This window comes from Scleropages formosus, chromosome 16 (genome assembly GCF_900964775.1).
Source record: "Scleropages formosus chromosome 16, fSclFor1.1, whole genome shotgun sequence".
Classification (NCBI taxonomy): domain Eukaryota; kingdom Metazoa; phylum Chordata; class Actinopteri; order Osteoglossiformes; family Osteoglossidae; genus Scleropages; species Scleropages formosus.
The window spans coordinates 26,250,261-26,267,353 of record NC_041821.1 but is presented as its reverse complement, the minus strand read 5'-3'; the positions used below and the strand labels follow the sequence as shown (position 1 = coordinate 26,267,353).

General features: G+C 44.7%; 1 protein-coding gene across 1 annotated transcript in view; it reads left to right on the top strand.

Moving 5' to 3' along the window:
- Positions 1-16,257, top strand: part of sntg1 (syntrophin, gamma 1) — a 200,141-nt gene extending 183,884 nt beyond the window's left edge. The window contains exons 15-18 of the mRNA XM_018727869.2: positions 4,595-4,747; positions 5,678-5,770; positions 15,077-15,187; positions 15,778-16,257. Of these exons, the coding sequence (XP_018583385.1) occupies positions 4,595-4,747; positions 5,678-5,770; positions 15,077-15,187; positions 15,778-15,966 (546 nt within the window). The 3' untranslated portion in view covers positions 15,967-16,257. The remainder of the gene's footprint in view (positions 1-4,594; positions 4,748-5,677; positions 5,771-15,076; positions 15,188-15,777) is intronic.
- Positions 16,258-17,093: the final 836 nt, after the last annotated feature.

Sequence of the window (17,093 nt, the reverse complement as noted above, 5' to 3'; positions counted from 1 at the left end):
TCCTGCTGCTCCATTTTTCCCTCACTCGTGAACAAGACCCCAAGATACTTAAACTCCTCCACTTGAGGGAGCAACTCCCCCCTAACCCGGAGGGGGCAATCCACCTTTTTCTGACTGAGAACCATGGCCTCGGATTTGGAGGTGCTGATTCTCATCCCCGTCGCTTCACACTCAGCTGCAAACCTCTCCAGTGCATGCTGTAAGTCTTGATTCGATAAAACCAACAGGACCACATCGTCCGCAAAAAGCAGAGACGAGATCCTGCGGCCACCAAAACAGACACCCTCCGTTCCCTGGCTGCGCCTAGAAATTCTGTCCATGAAGATAATGACCAGAATTGGTGACAAAGGGCAGCCCTGGCGGAGTCCAACATGCACCGGGAACAGGTCTGACTTACTGTCGGCAATGCGAACCAAGCTCCTGCTCCGGTCATACAGGGAACGAGCAGCCCATAGAAGCGAGCCCTGAACGCCATAATCCCAAAGTACCTTCCACAGGATGCCACGAGGGACACGGTCGAATGCCTTCTCCAGGTCCACAAAACAGATATGAACTGGTTGAGCAAACTCCCATGAACCCTCCAACACCCTAGTGAGGGTATAGAGCTGGTTCAGTGTTCCACGGCCAGGGTGAAAACCGCATTGCTACTCCTGAATCCGAGATTCTACTATCGGTCAGATTCTCCTCTCCAGTACCCCGGCATAGACTTTCTCAGGGAGGCTAAGGAGTGTGATCCCCCTATAGTTGGAACACAATCTCCGGTCCCCCTTCTTAAAAAGAGGGACTACCACCCCAGTCTCCCAGTCCAGAGGCACCGTTCCCGAGCTCCACGCAATGCTGCAGAGGCGTGTCAGCCAAGACAGCCCCACAACATCCAGAGACTTGAGAAACTTGGGGTGGATCTCATCCACCCCCGGAGCCTTGCCACCGAAGAGTTTTTGACTACTTCAGCAACTTCAGCCAGGGTAATGAACGAGTCCCCCTCCGAGTCCCCAGCCTCAGCTTCCTCTACGGAAGGTGTGTCGGATGGATTGAGGAGATCCTCAAAGTACTCCTTCCACCGCCCGAGGACATCCTCAGTTGAGGTCAGCAGCGCACCACTTCCACTGTAAACAGTGTTGGCGGAACACCGCTTCCCCCTTCTGAGTCGCCGGACAGTTTGCCAGAATCTCTTTGAGGCCGACCGAAAGTCTTCCTCCATGGCCTCACCAAACTCCTCCAAGGGCCGAGTTTTTGCCGCGGTGACGGCCAGAGCTGCCTTCCATCTGGCCCGCTGGTACCCGTCAGCTGCTTCAGGAGTCCCATGAGCCAGCCAGGCCCGATTGAACTCCTTCTTCAGCTTGACGGCATCCCTTACCTCCGGTGTCCACCACCGTGTTCGGGGATTGCCGCCGCGACAGGTGCTGGAGACTTTATGGCCGCAGCTCCGAACCGCTGCCCCGACAATGGAGGTGTGGAACATAGTCCATTCGGACTCAATGTCCCCAGTCTCCCTCTGGACCTGGTTGAAGCTCTGTCGGAGGTGGGAGTTGAAGACCTCTCTGACAGGAGCCTCTGCTAAACGTTCCCAACAGACCCTCACTATGCGTTTGGGCCTGCCAGGTCTGTCCAGCTTTTTCCCCTGCCATCGAATCCAACTCACCACCAGGTGGTGATCAGTTGACAGCTCAGCCCTTCTCTTCACCCGAGTGTCCAAGGTATATGGCCGAAGATCAGAAGAAACGACTACAAAGTCGATCATTGACCGCTGACCTAGGGTGTCCTGGTGCCAGGTGCGCTGATGGACATCCTTATGCTTGAACATGGTGTTCCCCCCCCTTGAACCGCCATCTTAACATGGTGGAGGGGTTTGAGTGCCTGAAGGATCTCAGGAGCTATGTTGCCTGGGGCTATATGCCCCTGGTAGGGTCTCCCATGGCAAACATGTCCTGCAGGACAGACAAGACAAAGTGCAGTTCAAAAGCCCCTTATGATGACCATTAAATCAAGGTTCTCGTTTACCCCGCCCAGTATGGGGCCACCGGGGGCCCCACCCTGGAGCCAGGCCTGGGGGGGGGGGGCTCGCATGCGAGTGCCTGGTGGCCAGGTCTATGCCCACGGGGCCTGGCCGGGCTCAGCCCGAAGCCATGACATGAAGCCGCTCTTCAGTGGGCTCACCACCTGCCGGAGAGACCGTAAGGAGCCGGTGCGTTGTGATTTGGGCGGTGGTCGGGGCCGAGTGCCCGACCGACCCAAACCTCAGGCGCCAACTCTGGTTTTTGGGACTTGGAATGTCACCTCACTGGCGGGGAAGGAGCCTGAGCTGGTGCAGGAGGTTGAGAGATACCGTCTAGATATAGTCGGGCTCACTTCCACTCACAGCTTGGGTTCTGGAACCACTCTTTTCGACCAGGAGTGGACTCTCCACTATTCTGGCGTTGCCCAGGGTGAGAGACAGCGGGCCGGTGTGGGCTTGTTAATAGCCCCCAGTTCAGCCTCCATGTGTTGGAGTCTACTCCGGTGAATGAGAGGGTCGTCTCCCTACGCCTTCGGGTCAGGGAACGGTCTCTCACTGTCGTTTGTGCTTATGCGCCTAGCGGCAGTGTAGAGTACCCGGCCCTTTTAGAGTCCCTGGGGGGTGTGCTGGAAAGCGCTCCCACTGGGGACTCTGTCATTCTACTGGGGGACTTCAAGGCCCACGTGGGCAGCGACAGTGATACCTGGAGGGGCGTGATTGGGAGGAACGGCCTCCCTGATCTGAACCCAAGTGGTGAGTTGTTATTGGATTTCTGTGCTAGTCACGGTTTGTCTATAACAAACACCATGTTCAAGGCATAGTTATAGCTTCATAAAACCATTTGTATTCTGCTAGTCTGTAGTCAACTGTCTTTGTTTTTTTTCATTCTGATGTATTTGTTTCTTTGCCTTATGCCTGTGTTCAAGCTCTTTGTGTCACTGCATGAGAAGAGCGCTCTATAAGAATAGATTGAAATGGAAATTGCATTATGGTAGTAGTGGGGAATGACACTGAAACCAGCAGTATTCATGTTACAACTGCATACCCAGAAACACTATGATAAGGGAAGATTAAATGTTATAAAAATAGAAGGAGAAAACCTCATCTAGGATGGTCTACTGTACTTTTAAGAATTTTTCCTAAACTTCAAAAGACATTTTCAAATTTAACCCCCTCCCAAAATGTATGCTGTGCTTTCACCATAGCAATAAATATATTTTTAGCTGATTCCTTTTCAAAAAAATTTTGAAAAGTGATGTCTCAAGTCATGTTGTGCTGATTATTGTTAAATTGTTCAATTGCTGTAAGCACACATTTTTACAAAGCAAGAACATACTGTTATTAATCTAAACTTTTTAAAAAATATCTGCTGCTATCCACACACCAGTCCCTTTATTTCAATTCAGCAAGAAAAAACTTTTCATTGATGCAACTTTGGGGGAGGCATAGTGGCACAGCAAGTTTGGCTGGTGCCCACTGTGTGTGGTGGGTCTGGGGCTCAAGCCCTGCTTGGGGTGTCTTGCGATGGACTAATGTTCCATCCTGGGTGTGTCCCTCCTCCCCTCAGCCCTGCACCCTGTGTTGCTGGGTAGGCTCTGGCTTGCCATGACCCCGGTCAGGACAAGCAGTTGTTGATGTTAGTTGGTTGGCTTGGTTGGTTGGTAGATGCAATTTTGAGTGTGTTTGTTTTTTTTTGTTATTTTTTTCTATTTATCATTGTATTACCTATGGTAAGGTGGTGGAACTGGGTCCACAATTCAGCAGAAGATGCCATCATTAAGTTTTCATTTTTGTAATGAGTAGAGAAGTCACAATACAGACAAAACAGCCCTCTGGACACAAATATATTTATATGTTTAAGAATCACTGTAATTTAAAATTTGAATCGACAGAAAGACAAATTCTAGACTCTTTAAAGTGTATATGGATGATATAGTGCTCTTGTTCGCTTATCACCTGCACCAAGCTTTGCAAACTCAAGTGACTTTTTTAGTCATACACTGAATGTCATTATATGCGCTTTCACATTTTCAGTCAGCTTGAATAATGTAAAATTAGAGTAAGTGCTTAAGAAATACATTATATAACACAATTTACAGCATTTGAAATGTGTTTTGTGTTATTCAACAGCTGAAAGAAAGTTTTAGTGTGTTTTAGTAAGTAGTAAATTTTGGAAGAGATAAGTAAGCTACTGGTGTGTTTGACAACTTTACTTAGAAACTGGGGATAAGTGAGTATCTGGTGTGCATTTCAAATGACCTCGTGCATAACTTTAATCTTTCACCACAAGGTTTGTTTCATACAGAAATTGTTTGTAGCTCTAAGGTTTCACACGAGAATGGGGATGAGCATATGGGGATGACCACATGTCTGGTTTGTATTGTAAAGAGCACGAAAGGAGTTCAACAGAGTGTAATGGTTCACGTGACAGCAGGTTTAAATGTCCATTGATGAAATACAGATTAATAATTTCAAGTTGGGTAGACACAGCATGAATTATTAAAAGAGCCAGGCTTCCTGGAATAGGGGGTAACAAGTGTGTCTATCAACTGCATGTTTCAAAGAGTCCGGAAGGTGTTTAACTGTAAGCTTCTGCAGGACAGTGACTTTCTGGACCAGCGGAAGCACTGCTTCAGTCTACAGACTGAATGTGGAGAGGACATGTTCTTCAGTGTGGAGCTGGACTGCGAGCTGCTGGTGTGGGAAAAGGCCTTCCAAATGGCCACCTTCCTTGAAGTGGAGAGGATGCAGGTGCAGCTCCCAAACACCCTGCACTGTCAGCACAATAGCCTCCCAAGCTTTCCTGGGAGCAGCTCTTACAGCTGAAAAAGTCTAGTTCACAAAGTCGTCTAAGGAGTAGGAAAAAATAACCCCTGAACAAAGAATTTTAGAAGGTATGACCAAAACTGGCAATGGCACAAGGTATGCCTTTTAAACTCAGGCTAATTGAACTCTTTCACATCACTGCAGCTAGATGTATAGAGCACTGTGACTTTATTTATGTGAACTTGTATTTCCCATCAGCTTCACTAATAATGCAATATGGGTTAATGTAAATAATAATAAATAATGTTCCTAAATGACAGGGGGGCGCGATGGCTCAGTGGTGCAGTGGGTTGGACCGGGTCCTGCTCTCCGGTGGGTCTGGGGTTCAAGTCCCGCTTGGGGTGCCTTGCGACAGACTGGCGTCCTGTCCTGGGTGTGTCTCCTCCCCCTCCAGCCTTACACTCTGTGTTGCCAGGTTAGGCTCTGGCTCCCCGCAACCCCAAATGGGACAAGCGGTTCAGAAAATGTGTGTGTGTGTTCCTAAATGGGGGTTATGTCTGATGTTTTAAAATTTGCTGAGCTAAAAATTTTCTTTCTTGTCAACCAAATTGGTATTTATCCAAAAATCCAGTTATTTCAGTTATCCACTGTTTACAGTTGCAAGTTGTTATGCTTACAGTATTAATTTATCTTAACCCACAGTCTACCCTGATTCTTCTTTCTTTCTTCTCTCTCTTTCTACAGTTATTCTAGCCTGCTATGCATTGGATATATGAGACAGCTTCCTGTCTCAAAAAACAGTACAGTACAGAGTAAAGAGATTGTACACGAGTGTCTGAAAAAATGCAATGACAAAAGTACCCTGTACACTGCAATCTTAAGTAAACCTGGGTGTTGTTTCTTTCATTTTTTCAGTGCAAAACATATGCTTGTATTATGGAAAGCCACCTTATGGGACTCACAATAGACTTCAGCATGGGCTTTGTGTGCTTTGATGCAGCAACAAAGGTATGTAAACAATGTAAAACCAATAGCATTGTTTCACATGAATATTAATGACAGCTAGAGTATTTAGTTAAAAATAACCAGCTCATTAAAGAAATCAAACCTTGAAAACTAAAAATTTCTAATTTCTAAAATTTCTAATTTCTTTTTCTCTAGTTTTCTAGTAATAAAGTTTAATTTCTAACTATATAATGACCCTGATTGCATCAATATAATAAGCTTGCTGTTATTGTAGATTACATGTAGTACATTGCTTGTTTTTGTATTATATATACCCCCTTGTTGAACCCTACATTTACATGTGTTCTATATTGCATCAAATTAATTTTTTACTTTAAAATGAAAATTATTTGGTTGGAAGTGTGAGTGCCTCAGAGCATCTTGGTTGTGCAATGGAAGTCAGCTCAGTCCCAGATTAGTTTGCAGATTAGTTTGTTGGTTCCATGCTTGGCCTGGGTTTCCTCCAGTTTCCTTCCACAGTCCAAAGGTGAGTTTAAGTTAGATTTTAGATTCTAAATTCTCTGTAGCATGTTATGTGCTTATTCTATGATGGCTTTATATCTCTTCCCTAGTGTACCCTGCTTACCCGAGCACCCTATGTTTACACATACTAGCTGCTTTTTAACTAAATGAAATTCATATTACAGTCACACCCCAAAAATAAGCATATTCGATTAAAAAGAATTTCACTTCACAATAAGTTGCATAATCCACTCTGGATTGCAAGGCATTTCCTTGCATTTAAGAGGGCCAAATTTGGATTTTACATGCCTTCCAACAACTAAGCAGCACCTTGTTAATCTTTGCCTACATTTGGGCTTAATTGATATTTAACCAAGGTGGGCATGGTGGCGCAATGGGTTGGACTGGGTCCTGCTCTCCAGTGGGTCTGGGGTTCGAGGCCTGCTTGGGGTGCCTTGCGACGGACTGGCGTCCTGTCCTGGGTGTGTTCCCTCCCCCTCCAGCCTTACGCCCTGTGTTGCTGGGTAGGCTCTGGTTCCCCATGACCCCGTATGGGGCAAGCGGTTCAGAAAGTGTGTGTGAGTGATATGTAACCAATAGTTTTTTTTGGTGGGTGCAAATTCTTTTTTTTTTTTTTTTTTTTCTTTTGTCTATACGATCCCGTCCTGGGTGTGTTCCCTCCCCCTCCGGCCTTGCGCCCTTGTCAAGTTAGGCTCTGGCTCGCTGCGACCCCACTCGGGACAAACGGATTTAGTCGGTGTGTGTGTGTGTGTGTGTGTGTATATGATCCTGTTTTGCAAAAAAGTCTTATATGCTTTGCAGAACCCCCTGTAGTGCTACTGCCAAATGGATTCAGGATTCTTCAGAAATCCATTGTTTTGAAACAACAAAAAAATTACTTTATCCCATGTAGGTCACTCCCAATCATATAACTCACATCCACTGTTCTCTGCCACAAACAAATATCTCATAATAGTCAGAGAGACAAACAGTCTTAGTATTTTGGGATCTAATTTCTAGTGTAGCGCTCCCCCACAGAGCTACTAGAAACCAGCTCAGCAGACAGGGTAAAAGAAACGTGTTCTTTATTAGAAGTGTACACGTCTCTCAGCAGCAGTCTTAACAAAGACACTTCAGAAAGTACAAGACACAGAACACTTCAGAATCCCCCTGGGTCACTCCCAGCCCCCTTGCTGCACCCCATGGTTAAGGGGTTCCCCCCAGGGACTCCCCAGAATTTCACTCTAATATAGACTCCCACTAATATAGTCTGCAGTGTATTGTCATGGTCGATCCATCCATTTTTTTGCCCGCTCATCCTTCTAGGATCACAGTAGCAATAGGGAGAACAAAGGAGCCCAAATGCTCCTGTCCATCGCGAATTCCTCCAGCTCAACCCGGGGATCCCCAGCCACTCCCAGGTCAACTGGGACATATAATCCCTCCAGTGGGTCCTGGGCCAACCTCGGGGTCTTGTCCCAGTTGGCCATGCCTGGTATACTTCCAAAGGGAGGCGCCCAGGGGGCATCCTTACCAGATGCCCGAAGCACCTCAACTGGATCCTCTCAATGTGGAGGAGTAGTGGCTCTGCTTTGAGTTCCTCCCGGATATCCAGAATCCTCACCCTGTCACAGAGATTGAGTCCCAACACCCTGCGGTGAAAACTCATTTCAGCCACTTGTATCTGTGATCTTATTCTTTCAGTCATTACCCAGAGTTCATGACCATAGGTGAGGGTAGGAACGTTGACCAACTAGTAAACAGAGAGCTTTGCTTTATGGTTCAGCTCCCCCTTCACCGCTACAGTTCGGTACAGCGACTGCATTACTGCAGCCTCTGCTCCCAGTCTGCAGCCGATCTCACGCTCCTTTCTTCCCTCACTTGTGAACAAGACCCCAAGATACTTAAACTCCTCCACCTGGAGCAAATTCTCTCCCCATACCTGGAGGGGTATGCCATGCTTTTCCGTGAGAGAACCATGGACTCAGACTTGGAGGTGCTGATGCTCATACCAGCTGCTTCACACTCAGCTGCAAATCATTCCAATGCATGTTTGAGGGATCCATGCGACAGTGCCAAAAGGACAACAACATCCACAAAAAGCAGAGGCATCATCTTCCGATCCTCACATATAATTCCCTCCTGACCACGGCTGTGTCTTGATATCCTGTCAGTGAAAATCACAAACAGGAGGGGGGAAAAGGAACAACCTTGGTGGAGTCCAACACCCACGCTAAACGGGCTTGACTTAATGCCGAGTATGTGGACACAGTTCTCTCTCCATGTGGACAGGGACCGAATAGCCCGCAGTAGTGGCCCCAGCAGTCCATACTCCAGAGGCACCTGCCACAGAATTTCTCAGGGAGCATGGTCGTAGGCCTTCTCTAAGTCCACAAAACACATGTAGACTGGATTAGCGAACTCCAATGCCCCCTCAATTATCTGTGAAAGGGTAAAAAGCTGGTCCGCTGTTCCATGGCAAAGATGGAATCCCCATTGTTCCTTTTCAATCTGAGGTTCAACTATCGACTGGAGCCTCCTTTCCAGCACCTTAGCATAGACTTTCCCAGGGAGGCTTAGAAGTGTGATACCCCAATATTTGGCACACACTCTCCGGTCCACTTTCTTAAAGATAGGGACCACCGCTCCAGTTTGTCAATCCAAAGGCACTGTCCCCGAGGTCCATGCAACATTGCAGAGGCATGACAGCCCTACAACATCCAAGGCTTTAAGCAGTTCCAGGCGGAACTCATCCACCCCTGGTACTTTGCCACTGTGGAACTTTCCAACTACCTCAGTGACTTCCACCAGGGTAATGGACTCTGGAACCCCAGAAAGTCTCTGGCCCTGACTCCTGTAAGGGAAGCATATCTCTCAGGTTTAGAAGTTTCTCAAAGTGCTCCTTCCAAGTCTCGACAATGTCCTCATTTGAGGTCAGAGTTTCTCCACTTTTGCTAAGCAAAGCTCCTCCAACCCCTCCTGAGCCATCGGATGGTTCTCCAGAACCTCTTTGAGGCCGACCAAAAGTCATTTTCCATGGCCTCTAAACTCCTCCCATGCTCTGGATTTTGCTTCTGCAACCGCAGCCGCTGCAACCTTTTATGCTTGCAGGTAACTATCTGCTGAGTCAGGAGTCCCCAGAGCCAACCAGGCCCTAAATGCCTCATCCTGCTTGACAGCTTCCCTCACCACCGGTGTCCACCAGCAGGTTCTTGGGTTGCCGCTGTGACTGGCACCAACCAGCTTTTGGCCACAGCTGCGGATGGATGGATGGATGGATGTGACTGAGATATAAAAACACTTAAATTTGTGACTTCTCACACAGACTGTGACCACTACTTAGTTACATTAGTTTTTAAGATCCAAATCCATGAAATGTTTGTACAGTAAAATATCATTACCAGATTTATGCTTGTTTTGATGCAGTACAAAAAAATGACTAGTAGATGTGCATTATATTTCCTGTTAGAGAATTTTCGCTGAAGTTCATTGTGATTACGGTTTGTTTTTTTCCAGCTGCACCGTACCCTGATGCCATTCTTGTCATGTAGTTGTATGGTTAGATGGACGCAATCAGTTGTGTGTTGGTGCAGTTGTCAGTTTTATTTATTCATTTATTTACTTATTTTTTAATTTGCAGTTTCTTAAGGTGCGTATAAAGGTAGAGATACTGTGTCCTGTTTAGTGGAGTGGGCATGTTTTTGTCAGCTCAATTAAAATGGCTTCTGTTTGTCTTGGTTTCCATTGTGGGAGTAGTTTCAATTTCGATTTGAACTCAGCTGATGTGGATTAGCCTGGTTGAAATAGCAGCTGGTAAACCGTAGTGGCAGCCTCTTGGTGTGAAGACTCAAGGCACAAAAACAAGGGAGCCTACCTGCTGGAGTCCACCGAGGGAGGCCGCCAGCATGACGTGAATTCTGCCATCACCATCCTATTCCGCGTGGGATCATGCATCAAACATGTCGAACAACAAAGTTGTCTACATCAACCGAAATGTGCAACAACACCACCACCAGAGACTGAGATGCTCTCGCTACTACAAAATCCTGGTTTATCCTCATCTGTCAAACCCTTCATCCTGCTTCAGTTTCTCTATGGGACTCTGGAACTGCCAATATGTGGTGAGAAAGGTTGACTTCACACCTGCCTATGCCTCTCATCTCTCACTGGATCTCCTGGTCTTAACTGAAACCTGGATCACACTAGACAACACAGCCACACCCACAGCCCTTTCCACTAACTATTCTTTCTCCCACACCCCCTGTCCCTCTGGCAGAGGTGAAGGCACAGGCCTGTTCATCCCTCCCCTGTGGGAATATTCTGTTCTCCCTCTCCACCTGCAAGACCTGTCCTCCTTTGAATTACATGTTGTCTCTATCATTGTCCCAATCAGTCTTGCTGTAGTTGTTCTGTACCTCCCCCTTGGCCTTCCCAGCCGTTTTCTGGTTGACCTCGACATACTGTTGAGTTCTCTCCCAGGGGATAGCCGTCCGCTGATTCTCCTGGGTGACTTCAACCTGCATGTTGACATTCATGCAAGTGGCCTTTTGCCGCTCCTAGTCTTTTGACTTCTCCCTGTCCCAGTCCCCTGCTAGTCACAAAAGCTGGGAATTGCCTTGACCTTGTCTTCTCCTATAACTGTAGCTGTCCTGTCCTCTCTGTGACCCCGCTCCATCTCTCCTATCAATTCTTTGTCTTCTTCCAACCATGCCTCACCACTAATCCCTTCTCCTTCTTCTGCACTCATTGTCACCTTCCACTGTAACTTAAAATCTCTCTCGCCTTCTTTCCACCACACTGTCTGTTTTCCTTTCTGCTGCACAATTCTTGGATCTATCAACAGGCAATGCTACAAACATTTTCCTCTCTGCCCTATCTTTCTGTGTCGGCTTTCTGTCCACTATCTTCTAGATCAGCACGCCCCAGTACCACCCCATGGCTGACTGATACGTTACGTACTAACAGGACAAAACTCGGGACTGCAGAGTGACGATGGCATAAATCTAAGACTTTTACGGACCTGGATGTCTACAAACAATTCTTTACTACTTTTCAGTCCGCTGTGTCCTCAGCTACAGCAACCTTCTTCCACAATAAAATACAGTCTGCAGCTAAAAAACCACACAGACTCTTTGCCACCTTCTTATAACGACTGTGCCTACCGCTACCTCCTCCTTCTCTCACTGCTGATGACTTTGTTTTTCAGAGAAAAAGTCAACACGATCATGCACGAGTTTGCAGCATCACCCTGCCTTGTTCACCCTGGACATCCCTGCAAAGACGTGCTCTCTGAATTCAAGCCAAGATTCTCCTGATATCACACCGACCCACCACCTGCTCATTAGACCCGATCCCTTCCTTACTCCTACAGACCATCTCCCCACAATTCTCTATCTTCATCACTAAGATTATCAGTTCCTTGCTCTCCTCTGGCTTCTTCTCTTAATCTGTCTGCAGCATTTGACACTGTCAATCACCAGATTCTACTCTCCTCCCTTAGTCAGCTTGGGATCAAAGGAACAGCACTAAAATGGTTTGAGTCCTACGTCTCTGACGGATCCTATAAATTGGTCTGGTGGGGCTCCCATTCTTCTCCTCTGCCTCTCTCAACCATTGTCACACAGGGCTCAGGACTAGGTTCTCTTCTCTTCTCGATCTACACCTCCTCCCTTGGTCCGGTCATAGCCTCCCATGGATTCAAATATCACTGCTATGCTGATGATACCCACCTCTTCCTCTCCTTTCCGCATGGAGCATCAGACATTTCTTCACACATTGCTGCCTGTCTGTCGGATATCTCTGCATGGATGTCTGATCGCCACCTACAACTCAGCCTCTCCAAAACAGAGATTCTACACCTCCCAGCTAGCCTGTCTTTCTGTCATGATCTCACTGTCAAACTAGACAACATTTTGCCTACATCCTCGGCTAAGAGTCTGGGAGTGATGATTGGCTCAACTCTATCTTTCTTTCAGCACATTAAAGCCATAACCTGGACCTGCAGATACATTGTGCATAACATCCACAGGATCCGTCCTTACCTCGAAACTGACTCTGTGCAAATACTTGTCCAAGCTGTGGTGACATCCAATCTGGACCACTACAACTCTCTCTTGTCTGGCCTTCCAGCTACTGCCATCAAACCCCTACAGTTGATACAGAACGCTGGTTCCTGAGTTGTGTTTGAGTTACCAAAGTATTTGCATGTATCTCCCCTGCTCATTTCTCTGCACTGGTTTCCCGTAGTTGCCCAGATGAAATTTAAGACCCTGGTTACAGCCTACAAAGGCATCAGTAGAACTGCTCCCAGCTATCTACAAGACTTGATCATTCGCTACATGCTAATCAGACTGCTTCGCTCTTCAACATCTGCCCGCTTGGTGGTCCCATGCACGAAAGGTAAAGCACGGAGGTTCTTGGTTCTGGCTCCACTGTGGTGGAGCAACATACCCCTGTTCAGAACTGCTGAATCTCTGTAAAAATTTAAAAAGGGTTTTCAAACTCATCTCTTCCAGACTCACTTCGCCCATGATCTTTTAAGTTCATGTATGGTATAATTGTTCATGATCACACTCAGATCAGTCCTTTACAGAGCTACTCCTGCAATGTAATATAAAAATGTTTGTGTGTATCTCAAAAAAAAAAAGGAACTACTAGGAAGGTGATTAGGAATTGGCAACATTCTGGTAAAGAAAATAAACTTTACTTAAGAGTAACACATCTGCAGCTGTGTCTCTTTCTCATAAGGTAATGCACAAATTAAATCTTCTATGAGATCTACATTGCTTTGTAGAAAAGCGTCTGCTAAATAAATGTAAATGTCAATGTAGAAAACAAGAGGGTATAATGAAAATCAGTGTATGAGTTGACAGTTAATGTCCATTTAGTCTGTTCTCTCACCTTTGACCTTGCCTTGAAAGACAGAAAGAAATTTCTTCTAGGCAGTGGGGGGGCGCGGTGGTGCAACAGGTTTGGCCAGGTACCGCTCTCTGGCAGGTCTGAGGTTCCAGTCCAGCTTGGGGTGCCTTGCAATGGACTAGCATCCTGTCCTGTGTGTGTGCCCTCCTCCTTGTGCCCTCTGTTGCCGGGTGGGGCTCCTGTTCTCTGTGACCCCGCTCGGGACAAGCAGTTTCAGACTGTGTGTGTGTGTGTGTGTATAGGCAGTCCCCGGATTATGAACGTCAGACTTATGTACAACCCGTAGTTATCAACCACCCCCATTTAAAAAAAAATATTACTCGGAAGGGGATCACTAATCCTGGGTATTCTGATAAAGTTTTATGCAGCTACTAGTGTGATGAACATTGGTTTATATGCTGGAAAGAAACAGGAAGACTTCACTTAAAAATCATGCATCGGCATCTATATCTCTCTTTCTGTTAATGTAATGCACACATTGTATTTTCTATGAGATGTACAACACTTTGAAGAAAACCTTCTGCTAAATGAATAAATGTAAATGTAAAGCCTATTATTTAAAAAATTCTAATTACATACAATGGTACTAATAAGAAACAGGAGCTACTTTGCAACGCACATCAAAACATTGCGCGTCTGTAGCGGTTTGTCAGCTCATGGGCACGTGAGCCCGAAGAAGTACAAATACTTCTCTCTTTTCAGTCAGACTGTCACGCCCACGACCTCGCCCCAAATGTCCGCACCTGCCCGAAATCAGAGCAGTAGGTTATAAAGAAGCTGCACTAGAGCACCCTGGTTGCAGAATCTCATTTGAGAACCCCGTCTTTCCAGTGCTTTCAAGTGAACCCACGGCAACCTACCTGTCCTTCCAAGTCCCTCATTCTCTTCACTCCCTCGTTCTTGACACTTGCATCGCCTTCTCGACTATGACATCGGGCTCTCCTCAAGACCTGCGTTTGTGCATCAACCAACCCACAACTGTCCCCAACCACAAATCTCGCCTGCTCCCTTGTGTATTGACAGTAATGATCCCCCTATTGGGTGCACTCCTACCTCATTCTCTTGCCCGCTCACTATGACATGGACCATGTTGCTGTTAACAGTGTCTCTTGTGTCTTACGAGTACATTACACTCACAAGAACAGTCACAAATGAAACAAAAATTAAAATAATAAAGCGATCGGAAAAAGTTGAAACGTCACCGAACATTGAAAAAGCTAAAATCAAAGTTTATTTGTTTTTCTACCTACTCACACAAACACTCTCTCTCCTCCTCTCCCTATTATAAATACTGTAGTAACATTTATTGTTATTGTCATTATTATTACATAATTAGATTCTATTATTATTATTGTTACTGTATTGTTATATCAATGATGTTTTAGTGTATCTGGAAGTGTTCCTTTAATGTTTTTTATGCATAGAAAGGCACTAAGGCACAAACACTTGACTGGCTGACATTAGATTTGCAACATACCTAGTCCAATTTATGTACAAATCTGACTTAAGACAGACTGAGGAGCAGAACTCGTTCGTAATCATATATAATGATATATATATATAATGTATAAGATTATAACATAATATAATATAATAACACACAGAAAATGTGTGTGTGTATTTTTTAACAATGCCATTCCAAATCTTATTGTTTATCTTATCATTGTTTTATGTCATTCATTTATCAGTTTTCTGGTGCAATTTGTAATACACACACACACACACACTTTCAGAACCGCTTGTCCCATACAGGGTCGCAGGGAACCGGAGCCAACCCAGTAACACAGGGCGCAAGGGGACACACCCAGGACAGGACGCCAGTCCGTCGCAAGGCACCCCAAGCGGGACTCCAACCCACTGCGCCACCGCACCCCCTCATTTGTAATAATAAGTGATATTACTTTTAACATGCAAGTACTTCTCATCCAGGCTGTTCTCTGGCGATACAAGTTTTCCCAACTGAAAGGGTCATCTGATGATGGAAAGAGCAAGATCAAGTTTCTGTTTCAAAACCAGGAGACTAAACTCATTGAAGCCAAGGTAATGTTATACATTTCTTTTAAAGAAAATCGCAAAATTATGTACTGTCTTCTGGAAAAAAAAAAAAAAAAAAAAAAAAAAAAAAAACACATTTTGTTCAGTAGTTTTGTTTCTGTCAGTGGTTAATTAAGGAATTTCTTATGTCGCTCTGTTGCACAAATTATGTTGTACATGTTGTAATACAAACCTTGCCAAAAGTGTACACCTTTATTTCAATTTAATTTCTATGTGTAAAAATAACTTTAGTTTTGCTGTTTTTTAGGAGAATCATACCTGGTTGAAATTACATAGCGAGTGGCAGCTGAACATTTTTTTGAATTTTCACCATCACTAATGATTAGAAAAATACAATAAAGATAACAATTGAAAGAGACATCTGAAATTTTTACAAGAGTATTTGACACAGATATTTATATTTTCAGCATTAAAATATTGCTGTAACTTGTATATAATGTATATACTAGTTAAGTTCATCTAAGTAGATCAAGTGCAGTAAAAGTGCTGTTTTATAATACCCTCTTTTGGTTGCTATCCAACACATTTAGTTGAAACATTACAGCCAGACTTGAATACTGTTTCTCTCCCTGCAGGAGCTGGAATTTTCAAACCTTTTTGCTGTGCTTCATTGCATCCACTCTTTCTTTGCTGCAAAAGTGGCTTGCCTGGACCCCTTGTTTGTTGGAAGCCAGGGTGCTGCTGCAGCTTCAGTGGCTTCAGCACCTGTTGTCCCCCAGGTCTCCTGTACTGCTGCACCAGGAAAGATAAAATATTCTGCCTGACAGCTCTCAAGCTCCTTCCACAGCTCAAGGCAGCCCCCAGTTTACACCTACCGCCTCATCATCTCATGACCTAGCAAAGTATAGGGACACAGCAGCAGATCCAAAACGGTCACATTGTTATGGACACAAGTCCTTATCTTGTCCTGTTTATTCGGTCCCTTCCTTCAAAAACGAACGTTTTACCGTATATTTTTTTCTTTCTTTCTTTCTTTCTTTCTTTCTTTCTTTCTTTCTAATTTTGTGGTCTGATATAAACCTTATAAAATAGTTTAAATAGAACTCCTATTAAAGCAAGTGGGCTACTGGTTATACCTTTCACCTTGTGCTGTAAAGGTCCTGGGTTCCATTCCTTACTACTTACTACAAAAACACTTCAGCAGCATGCTTGCCCTCATTTATTCCAGTAAAAATGACCTCAACTGTATAAACTGGTAAGTAATTTTAAAACAGTTATGATAAAACCCAAGACTGTAGGTTGCCTTTACAATTGGGATCAGTGAAATAAAACACTGAAAATATAAAAAAAGTATAGAAACTGAACACTACAAAATATATAGATATTTCAAAATGCTTTAAATGTTACAACTACATTCCAGGAGTAGGGACATTTTCAGAAACAGAACTGATTATCTTTGAAGTGTTTTTACATAATATCAATCCTAATTATTCTGTTCTTATCCAAATTTATTCAAAACAGTCTCTCCAGTGTTTTAAACAACTGTTCTTAGTTGGCTAAAGGAGCTGCTTAAAAATTTAAAGTCCATTTAACCAGCATGTTTTGTGTAACCACACAAAGGTACACAAAAATAAAATGCATCAAATACATTATCTATCTATCTATCTATCTATCTATCTATCTATCTATCTATCTATCTATCTATCTATTTTTGTTTCTTTGATACAGTTTCACATAGATATGCCACTGTGCCTAATGACACAGAACAAATGGCCAAATGGTGATTTGGCTTACAACAATAATGAAAGATGATGAGCAGAGAAAAGACAGAGTAGATGCATTGACTATCCCCTTTGACAGAAGATGACAGCAAGTGAAATACTGACAGAGTTAAACTGTAACCATTGGTGGAAACTCCAAAAGCATTGTATTTTTTTTTAATCCTCTTGTG